Source organism: Schistocerca americana, chromosome 7 (genome assembly GCF_021461395.2).
Source record: "Schistocerca americana isolate TAMUIC-IGC-003095 chromosome 7, iqSchAmer2.1, whole genome shotgun sequence".
Lineage (NCBI taxonomy): Eukaryota > Metazoa > Arthropoda > Insecta > Orthoptera > Acrididae > Schistocerca > Schistocerca americana.
The window spans coordinates 405,482,988-405,498,353 of record NC_060125.1 but is presented as its reverse complement, the minus strand read 5'-3'; the positions used below and the strand labels follow the sequence as shown (position 1 = coordinate 405,498,353).

The following is a 15,366-nucleotide window of genomic DNA, read 5'->3' as shown; positions in this document are numbered from 1 at the left end:
TGTGCTTGTCTGCAACTTAATCTGTCATCTTTACAGTAAGCAGCAATCTATCTTTTTCTAAGTTGTTAAAATTCCAACATGGAGTTTCCTTTGTTTGAAATTTATTCAGCGTAAGTTTAAAAGTTTATAGCATTTTATCAGGAGTTAATGCAGTTTCTCTTTGTTAATCTACAACTTGGGTTATTTCTCATTTCAGGAGGTAGATATTAGTTATGGAGTCTACAAATTACGGTGTATGAATGAGAGAATGAAATATAAGCATAACAGTTTTACTGTAATACACAGCAAACTCTGTGACTGTTAAATCATTTTCCCTAACCACACCTTGACATTTTACTTTGTCAGCCTAGCTAAGCACATGAATGGGTACAGAAGAATTGCCCACGTTGGGGGATATCTAATAATATTTGCTGAGCATACCCTACAGTTTGCTTGATAAACTAGAGTGCCTGTTGCCTCACAAAGGCCATATGCATTCATCCTACTAGTACTAATTTTCCTGAATTTTGGAGATGGAAATTTGTACTCTAACATACTCCTGGACTTAATGCCCATTAACAGTCCCCATGTTCTGTATTTCTCTTGGCCATTTTTGATAGAATTTCGTTAATTACTGGATTTCTTCTTTTTTATTTTCATATCTCTCTCTCTCTCCCTCTCCCTCTCCCTCTCCCTCTCCCCCTCCCCTCCCCCTCCCCCTCCCCCCCCCCCCCCCCCGGTCCCCCTCTCCCCCCACCCCCTCTCATCTCTCTCTCTCTCTCTCTCTCTCTCTCTCTCTCTCTCTCTCTCTCTCTCTCTCTCTCTCTCTGGTTCTACCTGTCTCCTTTTACACTTTCCCCCTTGGTCTTAATTGCACAATTCGTTTCACATCTTATTTCTATTGCAGTTAATCCTTCTTGTAGAGAACACCCGCGAGTGGTTTAGTTAGCAATGCCATTGGATCAGGGTTTGAAAAGCTAAGTGATGTGTATATAATGTGCTTGGTAGAGGTAAAGAGCAACAATGAGGTGACTGAGGATCCTGTTATCTCTCACACCCACACCAAGGCACTGAAATGTGTTGATCTGTTGTTAGAGTAACTAGATCAAAATTTGTTTGACCTACTGATGTTTTCACTCTTTAAAAAATGATGACTGTCAGTAGGAAAGATGTGAATGAATAACAGAAACAGAAAAAATAGAAATATTATTTCAAAAAAATGAACTGAAAGCAAGTGATATGAAATACAATGTGTTAGTGTAATTTAGGGCAAGTTGTCAGTTTCTGGCAAGGTTGTGCAAGTAATACAGGGGACTTTCTGATGTAACATGTAGCATGTTTTGTAAAATTAATAAATAGTAATTTCCAATAAAGCTTGTGCATTTAGGCTTATTGTGGTTTTTTGGTTATCGACACAGTGTTGGGCCTCGGACTTAATAATGTAGACTTACCCTACATCGTGTTTTTCTCTCAATTCTGTTTTTCCATACTGCTGTGAGACATTATAATACAGTTACAGACTGCAGTAATTAGTATAAATATTATAAATAAATACTCCTAACACTACTCAGTATCTGTCCAAAATATGAGATATTAAGAACTCATGTGAGCTGTTTCAGTTTTGAGGGAGTAACTATTAAACAGTTCTGTCAGATACCTCCTTTTTAATTTGCAAGATATTTTCCAAAATGTCATTAGGAAACATGCAGGAGTTACATTGATGAAGGTATCTGAAGACCCTAATTCATGGAAAAGTGTGGAGGATGTCAGAGGGCTGGTGATGGTATACCTAAAGAAATTTGAATGTTAATCTGTAATACGCTATTTTTGCGTACAGCAGATTGCAGTATATTTGAAGTAGCATTTTTTAATGTGAATGTCCAAAAAGCTGACCATACCAAACAATGTAAAAACTAAGTGGGCAAATACTACTACTACTACTACTAATAATAATAATAATAATAATAATAATAATCATAATCATAATCATAATAAATTATTATTAAAAGACAAAACAGATTTAGCTGCTGTTGCTTCATTGCCTTCTGATAGATTTAATTGTATCTAACAACTATCCTGTATCTGATTAGATTCACATCCGTTGCACCAACCACAGTGCTTGTTGCCCAGTTGAATGACTCTTCTACAAGTCAGTTCATTTTTCCAAATGGATGTCTCTGCCTTTGTATACCATTGTGTGCACATTTCATGTAACTCTACTTTGATGAACGCATCTGTTCTTTACCACCTGAAGCAATACATGGCCCAGTCACATTAATGTGACCACCACCTATATTTGACATCAGTGTACAATAACCACTCACAGAAGGCAAGTGGCAGCACTAGCAGTGGAGGGTGTATAAAGCAGTCAGGTGGACACGGAAAACAATGCAGAAATGGAGTGATTTATCTGACATCCAAAGGGGCATGATCATTGGCTTTTGGGGCAAGGGTGGAAGCATTTCTGAGAGGCCAAACTTGTAAATTGTTTGCATGCCAATGTGATTAAAGTGTGTCGCAGATGGCAAAATGGCACTACCCAAAACCAACGTTTAAGGCAGTTGTGGTGCACTGCGGGCCATAGATGACATTTGTGAATGATGGCTGCGGATATGTGTACAGGTGAACAGACATGCTACTGTTGAGCAACTGACCATACAGCTGAACCAAAGGGCTATCAATTGTGTCTCCTCAATGATCGCTCAGCGAACATTGCTACTTATGAGCTTCCGTGACAGGTGCTTGATTCATGCACCCATGCTGACTGCTGTTCATTGGCAGTGAAGCGTAGAATGTGCATGCCAGTACTGCTGCTGGACTTCCACTGAGAGGTGACAAATGCTCTTTCACATGAATCACATAATGCTTCTCAGTCAGATGCCCATTGGCGGTTGGCGGGGACAGCATGAGACGTCTGAAAGAAAACACTCTGCAACAGTCATCAGAAGTGTCCTGGCCAGATGCTATTTTCTGGGTGATCTCATTATTCTGGAAGGCTCACTGGATCAATCATAGGGGACCATGTCCACCTCCACATGCTGTTTGTTTTTCCTTGGTATGATTGGATCTACCAGCAGAACAATGCAACATGTCATACAGCTCACAGTGTACAAGCATGGTTTGAAGAACACCAGAATCAGTTTACTGTACTCCTGTGGCCACCAAACTCCCTGGATCTAAACCAAATTGAGAATCTGCAGGACCACCTTGAACAGGCTGTTCACACCATGGATCCTCAGCTGAGAAATCTGGTGTAGCTGGCCATGGCACTGGAATTGGCATGGCTCTACATTCCTGTTGGTACCTTCCAGAACCTCATTGACTCTCTTCCTGCACATTTTGCAGTGGTCCACACTGCAAAATGTGTTATTCAGGATTTGACAGGTGGTCACATTTATGTGACTGGGTAGTGTACAACTCAGTATTAAGTTTTCCTGTGTCATAATTCCACTGCTCCATTATTCATCATAAGAGTTGTTGTGATTTTTCCTCTTTTTGAAACTTATTTTAAAAGATGTGATGGCTTCTGACTGTTATTTACTATGTGGGGTCAGTCATCAATGTAACACTTTTTTTTCTCTGTGAATTGCACTTGGAAACATGTGGCATTTGCTGTTGGACAGCATGGAATATTCTCGCTTCAGACCCTATAGTTCCATGAAGTTCTGATAGGTGGTGATGCAATACGTAGTCTTCAAAATGGTGTCTGTAATGGAGGTGCAGTCCAAGCAGAGAGCTGTTATTGAGTTTCTTTTGGCGGAAAACCAGAGCATTGCAGACAGTTACAGCTGCTTGCAGAATGTCTGTGGAGACCTGGCAGTGAACAAAAGTATGGTGAGTCATTTTGGGAGGTATCTGTCATCCTTGCAACAAAGTTGCACAACCCTGACCACTCTCCTGCAAGCTAACTGGCCGACAAAGCTGTGCTCCTGCAGTGTTGGATACGCAGGCACACTCATTAGAGGCGATCGATGGATCACAATCGGACACCTCGCTGCTTAACTGGCCCTCTGTTGGTAGTGCTGACACATTTGTTTGCCATTTCGAATGCTCGGAGATGTGTACCTGCTGGGTTCTTGCTGCCCAATAGAAGATATAAGAGCACCAAAAAACCATCTGTGCAGAATTGCTTGCACATTACGAGGCTGATCATGAAATTTTTTGTCAAACATTGTCACAGGTAATGAAACGTGGGTTCATAACTTCAAACTGAAACAAAATGGCAATTCATGGAGTAGCACCACACCACCTCTTCTCTGAAGAAAACATTAAAAGATGCGCCCTCAACTGGTAAAGTCATGGCAACGGTCTGCTGGGAGTCTGAATGGATTGTTCTGTTTGATGTCCTCCTTCATTGTGCAACAATCATCTCTGAAGTTTATGTGCTACCCTCATGAAATTAAAGGAATGGCATCTGTGTGTTTGTAGCCACAAAAATGCAAACAAACTTCTCCTTCTTCAAGACAACTCAAGGACTAACATAAATCTGCACACCCAAGAGGAGCTCACAAAATTTCATTGGACTGTTTTTCTCATCCCCCTTGCAGCCTAGGTTATGCACCTTTCTGCTTCCATCTGTTTGGCCCAATGAAGGATTCACTCCACAGGAAGCAGTACATGGATAGTGGGAAGGTTATTGGTGCAGCAAGATGTTGACCAGTAGACCATGCGGGCATAATGGCCCTCCCAGTAAGGTAGCGTAAGGCTGTTGCATTCAGTGGAGATGATGTACAAAAGTAGGGTTTTATAGCTGGAAGAGTTGGGAATAATACTCTATGTTGGAATTCTGAATAAAACCAACATGCTTTCAGAAAAAAGTGTGTTGCATTAATTATTGAACTTCCCTTGTATTATCAATTTTTCTAGTTTTATTGCTTTGTAATATGTACATTGTACAGGTGTTTTTCAGGTTTCTGGCCAGGAGATGATTGTGAATTTGGTCTAACTTCTTTCCATACAAGAGGACACTTGTATCACAGACGAGAATTCTGTAGCACTTACGATGAGGAGGAAGCTTTACACAGTCAAGCAATCTTGGCTTCCTATGCATGGCTTCTGGCACAAGCCTGTTACAAAGGTACAGTTCTAAATGTAATGTTTATGTTGTTAGAGCAGATCAAATATTCTGTTGAATATTAATTTGTTTTTTGCTGTAGAATGAGATGAGTTGTGTTGTTTATTAAACCTAGTAATTTTGTTATTTTTGTTGAACTCAATTTTAGTACATTTACTTTGGTGAATGTGCCAATTTATATACTTTTCCCCCTTCAATTAATTATATTCCAGTTTAATTGTTGAAGCTTAGGATTGATATCACATTTGTGCTATTCACTGATACATACAAAATACCTTAGAATAAATGTGTAAGTGCAGGGTTGTAATTGTTATCTGTGATAGTAGCAGTCAGGAAATTCTGATGAGTTTTCCCAAAACATTTTTCTAATGTTTTAACTTCTTTTAGGTTTCTCTACATACAATGATGTGACTTATCCATTTGTCACTCAAACTGTTGTAACAAATGGTCAACTGTGGTCACTTTATACTTATCAGTTGAACACAACCTTGGTACATTCTGAGTATGCATTAAGGAATGAGGAATGCAATTTCTGCTGGGGTACAGCCCCCTTAAAACTGTTTGAAGAAGTGAAAGACACAGAAGTTGTAGGTAAATAAGACTTGATACTTGTAATATACTTTTTATATTTTCTTTGTATGTTTGGTTTCCAGTATTTTTATCAGTTTTGTAAGGCCTAGTGCTTTTCATGATGCATCATGCAAACATCATACTATGTATTTTATAATTTCGGTACACGTTCATTTAATGTAAAATATTTTCTTGGTTATATCCAGATAAAGTGCAATTGATGCAGCTACATAGGGCAGCTTTTATTAATTTTTTGTTTATGCTCTTGCTATAATGCTAACAGCAGTGTTCTTCAAATTCAGTGCCTGGGATATTGTTGAACTTCAGAAGTGTATTAAATTTGTCTTTTGTAGTCCTTTGTTGGCTCTGCGCTGGGATGTCACTTCTCTTTGCTTTTTCATTAAAATTTATAGTAGTTGAAACCTTGTCAGTATTCTAGTAGCAGATATTTCCATAACACAGGATGACTAATTCCAACACACAGTTTTTATTTTAATGTTTCTCTTAACGTAGTTAGTTCATTTAAAAAAAAAAATTCTCAAAATAAACTCGCTAATCCAACAGATAATTTCTTCAGACAATGTAGTTTATTTTCACACAGTCACAGTAAATCAAATGCAGACAGTCTTTTGGTAAAAAATTCAAACAGCAACTGATTAGTGCAGCATGTTTAGTATAAATCATTTACAATATTTTTCTGTTGTTTTACAATTACAGTGCTTAAATTATGATCACAGGGAATGAGAACAAAATGACAGTACCTTTTTGTGGTCACTGGCTATCAGCTAAATGCTGGTGCAGAAATGGTGCACTTCCAATAGAGTCTCCACTTTTTCAACATGAAACAGACACAATAACTATTTTGTAATTATTTCCAAAATATTCATTAAGTGTGTTGTTTTAGGGTGTATACAACTCGGGACAACCGAGAGATCCGGGAAAAACCCGGGAATTTTTTCACCCAGGAGAAAACCGGGAAAAACCCGGGATATTTTTAGAATTCCAGGAATTTTTCATTGTTTCAGCTTTCAGTTAAATTTTTGTAATTTTGACTGGTAAGAACCGATACTCTAACAAAGAATATTACTGTATCCCGCTACTGCGGAATAATACTTCAATAATAAAACATAAACGAGATAAAAAAACGAAAATAACTTAAATTGCAAAGGGAATGTGCCATATACGACGACGACACACAGTGCTCATGCAAGTGTCTGCCAAATTAAAATGTGTCAAAGGCTTTAGGAAGACTATGCAGTGCTTCATAACAACAAATTGCGTCCAATGAGCGTGAAGTCGCAATTGTTTACATTCGATATGTTTTAGCAGTTACGTGTGGGCTCATGCGCATGCACAGTTGAGTCATGTTTGAATAGTAGATTCTCCCGCTTCTGGCTGCAGGAATGTGGCTGTTGGCTGTGCAAGCAGCTAGATGCTACTGGGAAAAGGGGGTGCCAAATTCATATTCTTGAGAGGAAAAAACTTGTTTCACAAAGCGCATAGCATCCGGCGCACATTTGTCTATTGATTATTCATATGATTTTGAAACGCTTCCCTGTTGGTTTTTGAATATTTTTGAACACATTTTAAGTTGATTTCTGAATGAATCATAAGTTGACTTTTGAATGCATGCATAGTGTATGTGATGTCTCTGTCAGGAGAATCCTCGTCACATCTAGAAATAAACTTTCCGCAGACAAAAGGGGACGGGGCTATACGAGCTAAGCGGAGTAAAGCTGAACGGATGACTGCCAATCGCTGTCTGATCATGTGGTTGATTGGGTTTGCGAATGATCAGCATTGTTATAATTACTAGCGAAATCCATAGATTCAGACTATCAGAGTGGAAATAAATGACTGACAGGAATAACAGGTGAGAAAGATTACGTATTATCTTCTCTATGTATCCAAGAAAATGAAATTTTGGCAGAAAATTTTTGGCCAGATCGCTACACTAGTAAGGACCAGTAGTACGGTCCCCGGCTAGCAGCCGTGTAAGTTCTATTCTGGAAGTAACGTGGAAAACGTGTTGTTCAAAAACGTAATAATGCCTAACCAGAAAATAATAGCAGGATAACTAAACCTGTGATTCTGGCAAGGTTGACAGTGGCAGCAATAGATACAGAATTGGTGATGACAAGATTATTTGTTGGAATGAGGAAGTAGAAGAAACGGGGAGATCACACAAATTATGGAAGAATAAGACGAATCCAAATTTATATAAAAATTTCGTAATACTACTTTTCGATCTCATGCTTGAGAAGCTGGTGCGTATGAATGAAATGTGAAACTATTTCCTAACATAAAGCTTTTTGCTTGTAGTAGGCCTAATAGGCATTTGATATTGGCACTTCATGGAATATATTCTGTCATGTCGTAAAAATGGCCATTTGTGCCAAAACAGTCTCATTTATTTGGTGTGTTACAAAACTTCTGCCATATTAGAAAGGCCTATTTTGTTTTATCTAGCAGACAGTGACAAAACAGAGGTAATCAGACTGACAAACAACACCAGTCCTGGGCATTATTTGTATTAACAGCTTTTTCAGTATTAGATAATGACATTTCAGTTTTTCGTGTAGCAAAACGTTTGACGAACTTTGATGAGGTAATAGATTCTTTCACAGAAAGGAGAGCACACCATGTAAAGCTGTAGCAAGATTAGAGAGAAAAAAATGCTAGGAGCTAAGGTTTGAAGAAATGTGTAATTTCTTGCTTATCTCTTGTCAGTATTGGTTTTATATATCCTATATTTAATTTTATGTCACACAAAACAGCAAGTTATTAACCAATACGCAAATTTTCTGAAGAGTTCTTGTTCTCTCGATTACAAATAATCCCATCCGCTATTAATTGCGAGATTTTTTCAAAGAGGGGCATGCTGTCAAACAGGCCGACTGGGAGCAGGTGAGGCACCACAGGACATTTCAATTTCCGCTCTCCTGAATATAGTTTGGACGTGCAGTAGAAAATGCTTTATGAAGAGGCGTGGCACTGCACTTTGGCATACTTAAGACCAAATAATGTGTCTTACATGATTTTATTTATTTTTATTTGGTATGCGTATTCCATAGATCCGTACATGCGAGTGATTCGCCTGGATGTGGAACGTGTCAATACAATTGTACAAATACAATTAATGCTACAGAATAGTAATATAATACAATGATATAGATATTAATAAGTATCACTTTTTCTCATTTACAAGCTGTCATTTAACTAGTATAGCAATTCTCAATATAACATTATAACTATAACATTAACATAATATTGTATTGTCCATCTAATAACTAAGAGACTAAATACATCTATTATTAAGGGAGGGCATTACTTCTGGAAAAGAATTCATCTAACGAGTACAGTGGATGGTCAAGCAGGTATTTTTTTAACATACCTTTGAACAGTGTTTCATTTTCTCTTGTACATTTAATACAATTAGGCAATGCATTAAAAGTCTTTATAGCAGCATACTTTACTCCCTTCTGTACAAGTGTTAAATTTTTTAGTTCAACATGTAGATCATCTTTACCTCTAGTATTGTAGTTATGGTATGAACAATTTGTTTCATACTGAGCATAGTCTTTATTAACTACATTCATCAGAGAGTATATGTACTGACATGTTGTGGTCAGAATACCTAACTGTGTAAAAAGTTTTCTACATGAGGTTCGTGGAGGAACCTCACGCATGATTCTGACTGCTCTCTTCTGAGCAGTTAAGATTTTTTTGAGGCTGGTGAATTACCCCAGAATATTATGCCGTAACTCATTAATGAGTGAAAGTACCCAAAGTAAGCTGATTTTAAAATGTTGATGTCCCCAAAATGAGTAATGATTCTTAGAGCAAAAGTTGCTGATGAAAGCCTTTTTAGAGTAAGAGACACATGCTGTTCCCAGTTGAGCCTACTGTCAATGTGAACCCCCAGGAATTTAGTGTATTGCACCTGTTGTAGTTCCTGGTTGTCATGAGGAATTACTATATTTTCTATAGTTTTATTTTTTGTGTGGAACTGTATAAAATTATTTTTTTTAATATTAACTGAAATACATATGTTTTGTGTTTCAGACTTTTCAGAAAGATGTGTGCTACAAGATGAACATATTTTGAAATTTCGTTTTTTTGTAGTATTGACCTGGTTTGCAAATGTCGTAGATCTGGGATTGATGCGCAGAGCAGTCTGAGTTATAGTGGATAGTCTCCACGTGGCCCGTGTTTACATTTAGCGATTTTGCTGTTTCCCCTTTGTTGACTCTCATGTCAAATGAAGACAAAACGGATATCTGTGGCCAGGAGCTATCAGGTGAATTAAAACACATTCACATAATTACAGAAGACTGAAATATGTCACTAGTTTCAGATTTTATTTTATTTCCACCTTTCTGACAGTCAAGCATTAATCGCCTTGCAGAACAATGAAGTTATTTTTGTGTGTTTGCTAAAGAAATTTGACTTTTGTTAACCTTTTCCACAAAGATAGTCAATGTATTTGAAACGAAATGTTTAATTCCACAGTACTGGCTAGTTTCAACTGTTCGCTGCATTTCAAGTGCACATTTTCATTTTCTAGAACATATGGCATTATGCCATAATAAAGAACCAAACATGATATAATACAATTTGGTGCTCCAAGAAAATTTACGTCCCGAAAACCACACTGAAAAATTTAATATCAGGTCGTGGTCTACTTCATTGGGAATCTGGACATATGAATGTGCCCTTTAAGTATGCGCTTTAAATGTGCACATTTTAATATGGTTCACGAAATTCCGATGCTCTTGCAGTATCCTCTGATGTCTTGTTTCTTTTATGGCATAATGTATGCCCGTTCATTGTTTTACACGTACGTATATACCAGCTTCCTACGTCATGATAGCTACCCAAGTGCTGTGTTGCCTGTTATCTGCGCTCTCTGGCAACTGCTGAAACGAACCTATTTCTAACAGGTCGTAGGAAAATATTGCGAATAGTGGTTTGAAAAGCGTTACTTTCAAAGCAAATATCCTTTTACGTAAGTTGAGCTATGTGCAAGAATGTACCATTAATTTATTTAATCACAGAGCGTTTGACTCTCATTTAAAAATCAACTCTTTGATGACGAGCCATTTAGAAGAATTTCGAACCCTGAAGATCAGACATTTATGTCATTATTAAAAACTTTACTGGCACATTTGTGTGATATATCTTAAAGTGTAACATGCGTAAAAAAGATCAACAGTGTATGTGAAAGCTTAGCTTCTCTTGCAGCTTGAGACCAGTATTATATGTGAAAACTTTTCTTTTCTTGTAGCAACACGATGTATATTAATTTAAACTATTAACTTTCCCTGTTTGTGTGTTCGTGCTACGTAACAGTGGTGTTGCTGTTGGTTGACAACATCACGTGTCCTATGCTCTGAATATCCTCTGTCATGGGCTGGCGAGACCACGTCACATGAGCTACAAACGGCTTACAAAAGCGCATCGAAATCTCGATTTCAATGATTCGGAAAGTAACATGTGGTGTTTGGTGGAATTTTAATGTATACATTCGTAATACGAAAATACGCAGCGTAGATGTTGCTGCACATCAAAGATATTTCCAAAACATGTCTTTTTCCCTGAGTTTCGTTTTCTAAGTGCGGGGAAATTGTACGCCCGTGTATAAAACCATACCCATTCAAAGGATTGATAAGGGAAAATATACTGTCACCCAGGAGAAAGTGTATTTTTAACCGGGAAAAACCCGGGAATTTTCTTTTTTTTTTTTTTTTTTTCTTGTCCACATATACACCATGTGTTTGTAAACAAATATTTACCTTAAGTCGCTCGGGTGGCAAAGATGGCAATGTGATCAAAAATTCTGCCACACTACAAGCTTACACCACTAAATATAATAGTTCTAAATACAAAAATGTAAATCCAATGTGAAACCCTTAAAAATAAATAACCACAACATCTGCAGTGTCATGCTTTACAATCGTAAGCCATTTAAGGCAAACTACATCATGAATGTCTGGTTAAAATAACTTGGAATTAGTTCCTACAGCTACAGTTATTAACATCACAGGTGAGCTGTCTGCTGTTGCCAGTGCACTACTATAAAGTGTCAGTTCACTTGCAGTGTTTGAATAGTATGGTGTTAGTGGGCACAATCGAGTGCCTAGTTAACTGTTACTGGCCACTTTGGGCAAAAATGCTTTCTGCCATTGTAAGAAGCCTGCTCTCTTCATATTCTTGACATATTGTCAGTTGGAACGGTGACCAGTACACTTTAGAAATAATGTATGTTTTAATCTGTAGTTGCAATTATTTATTTTGCCTAGTGGCTACCAATTACAGTACAATCCTCGGGTCATCCTCTGCCGCGCACTCATCTTGCTCACTTCCCAAGTAGGTGTGACACACATACTTGGGAAGCAAGCATGGCGGCTTCTTGAAAAGAGCTGACCAGTGAGAAATTTCTTCAGTTTGGAGAATAGATGGAAGTTTGAGAGATTCAAGGGAGCCAAATCTGGAGAATAAGGTGGATTTTCCAGCACTTCATAGTGCAGATGCCTCAATTTCCCCATTGCCAAAACACTTTTGCGGGCAGGTGGATTGTCCTGATGAAATACGATTTTTTTCTTTTTTAACTGTTTTGCTGAATGCTTGCATCCAGTTTCATTAGAAGTTGAGAATAGTATTCTCTAGTTATGGTTTTACATTTGTCAAGATAGTCAACAAAATTTCTTTTGCATCCCAAAACACTGGCACCAAAATCTTTTCTGTCGATGGCACCGTTCTCACCTTCTTTGAATTTGTAAGGCTGGCTTCTGTCCCATTGCATAGACTGCTGTTTGGATTTGGATGAGTAGGGTGAATCCGTGTTTCATCCACTGTCATAAATTGACACAAAAAGTCAGTTTTTATTCAAACACACCAAGCACTTTTCAGAAAGCATCAAGCAAATGCGTTTGTGATTTGCAGCGAGCACATTCACCATTAAACTTACGCAAAGGCTGTCTTATGTTCAATTGCTGGTGCAAAATATGACCAACATGTTCCTTTGATATCCCTAGAGCCTTAGTAATTTCACACACCTTAATATGTTGATCTCCCAAAATCATATCATGCACTTAGTCAATTATTTCTGGTGTGCTTGCACTTTTTGGATGTCCTTTACTTGGATCATCATAGATTCTTTCATGGCCATGTTTAAACTCGATTGCCCATTTATTGACAGTGGAAATTGAAGGTGAAGAGCCACCTTACACATATACAATCTGCAAATGAATTTCTCTTTGTGTTAAACATTCTTTTACATTTGAATGTGAGAAGAAATCATAATGTGAGTAGTGCTGTGATCTCTGGGCGAGGCCGAGTACTTTTCAGACAGCCCTCGTATGCTTCAATGTATCATGTAATTGTGATTCAAAATAAAATTGCTGTATATTGTGATATGTTCAGTTGTTATGTTTCAATGATCAAATTGCTCATTTAAATTATGTGTCAGTGAAACATGCCATTCAACAATGACTACTATAGTGTTAGATTTTTTTACCTTAATCAAATGATTTAGATTATATGTATTACGAGACTAATAAATGACAATTCAGTGTCTACCACACTAAGCCTCTCCTACACTGAATTGTTTGCGCTCCCAGGCCAGCTTGCTTATTCACGGTGACCACCAAAGTGCAGCTCAGTCCTGCAGTGTTATTTTCTTGCATGACAATATGTTACTCTGTGTGTGCGTGCGCGTGCGTGTGCGTGTGCTCGCGTGTTCATATATGTGCAGAGGCAAATTTATATTAGTTTTTCGGTGTATTACGTTCATTTCCATACATGTTTGTTTTGTTTTTAGGTTTTAATGACAAGCTGCTGAAGATGATTATTGCATTGTACACTACTGCACCACAAGAGAGAGTGGGAGTGAACCTGCGGCCATATCTGAAAGAGGGCAAACATTTGGTTGCACTCATTGATGATCCAGAACGAAGAGAATGGCTTGAAACTAGGTTCAAACATATGTATTCTTGTAGACCACGAATGAGGTTGCCATATGAATTATATCATTGGGAGAAGATATACAAGGTGTGCAATAGCTGTTGATGGTCTTTTTTTCTGCAAAAATTTAATATCATTGTTGTTGAATGTAAATGCTATATTAAATAGAGAGCTATTCACAAAAGCTAGCACTAAATTAAACTCCCCCCTATTCATAGTTCAGCACATAATGACAGGGGGTGGGGGGGAGATGATGCAAAGAACTGAGGCAGACATGGCAATAAATATTCTCTGTGTGCATTTTTCTTTTATTCCCTTTTTCTGTAGTAACTTCAACACTTCTTACAGTTTAGAATGTAAAGTCTTTATTATTTTATACATCATAGGTTTCAATTTGTCTTGCTCTACCAGACATATTTTTTATAGTAGAAACTGTATTGCAAACAAAGTTGCTATAAAATTAATTGTTCCTTCACTTTTATTAAAAGTTCTCAGTAAGAAATTTCTGTTTTGTGGTAAATTTGATCTACTTGCTGTGGACTTTTCTTTTTGGCAACAAACAGTTGCTAAAATTCCCAATTAAAAATATCGTCACGTTTGCCTCCTATGATTTCCCACAGCATATTGTAGTACAGCTGTGATTATGTGATGTGATTTCTATTTTAAAATGAAATTATTTCTGGTTCTACTTTTCTGCATTTCTTTTGGTGTGGTATTCAGTATTTATGCCATGAGAAAATTACATGTCCAATGCAGCTGTGAAATTCTGGAGGACATGTTCTTGTGTTGTGTTTGTAAATTAAATAAATAAAATCTTGAAATGCTAGCTTCCTCTTATGCACTGTTCATCAGCTTTTAAATAGGATTTACTAAACAGTAAACATCTGTTAATAATTAATATTTTCAAATATGAGACAGCATATCTTCTTTTCCATATGCCATTGCAAATGTAAGTTACTTCAGTACCTCACTATGCCTAAATTTACATAAAAGCATGTTATATTTGTGCAGGTGGACCATAAAACTAGACCTATGGATGCCCGCAGACGCCCATTTGAGCTAGGCATCAATCCATTCAGACGTCAGTATGATGAACATGTACCAGAGTACATTCCAAAAAGTCTGCGGCCAGAGGAGGACAAGAAAACTAAGTGGAAGAAGACTTATTATCCCTTGTCAGAAAATGATTACAAGAAAAGTAGAAAGTAGATTTGTGATCTGCAGATTTGTTATTTTGTAAGCACTGAATATTGTGAATAAAGTTGCCAAAAATAAAAATAAAATATGTTATGAATATTCTTAAAAATTTGCTATTCCCATGAATGTCTCACAATACTGTTAGTCTATGAGGACTTCATAAAGACTTAGTTTAACAATGCCAAGGAAAGATATGGGTTGGGGTTGGGATGGTCTGCTGAAGCATAAAGTTTATAAAATTCAGCTGTAGATTGTGTTTCACCTTTTATATGTAACTACCACAAGATCATCAATTTTCCTCACAATGTAACTCAGGATAGTTTTTTGTCAAGAATGTGCACACTGATAAGCCAAAACATTATGGCCACTGCCCTCTGCGACATTGGATGCCACCTGGTGACGTAGTGGGAAAGTGTTGCGGTAACAAAAGTATGTAAGCGGAGCAGACATAGAAGATATAGGCTGCAAATGAGCAAATCCATTGAGATAAGCGACTTTGACAAACGGCAGATTAATATTATGCAGAGCCTATGAACAAGTATCTAGAAACGTGCAAATCTGATTGACTGTTCGTGTACTAC

The 15,366-nt window shown here is 37.5% G+C and overlaps 1 protein-coding gene across 1 annotated transcript in view; it reads left to right on the top strand.

The window, feature by feature from the left end:
- Positions 1–14,871, top strand: part of LOC124622412 (28S ribosomal protein S30, mitochondrial) — an 81,874-nt gene extending 67,003 nt beyond the window's left edge. Inside the window, exons 4-7 of the mRNA XM_047148101.1 lie at positions 4,889–5,056; positions 5,441–5,644; positions 13,446–13,675; positions 14,600–14,871. Coding sequence (XP_047004057.1) covers positions 4,889–5,056; positions 5,441–5,644; positions 13,446–13,675; positions 14,600–14,797 — 800 coding nt within the window. The 3' untranslated portion in view covers positions 14,798–14,871. The remainder of the gene's footprint in view (positions 1–4,888; positions 5,057–5,440; positions 5,645–13,445; positions 13,676–14,599) is intronic.
- Positions 14,872–15,366: the final 495 nt, after the last annotated feature.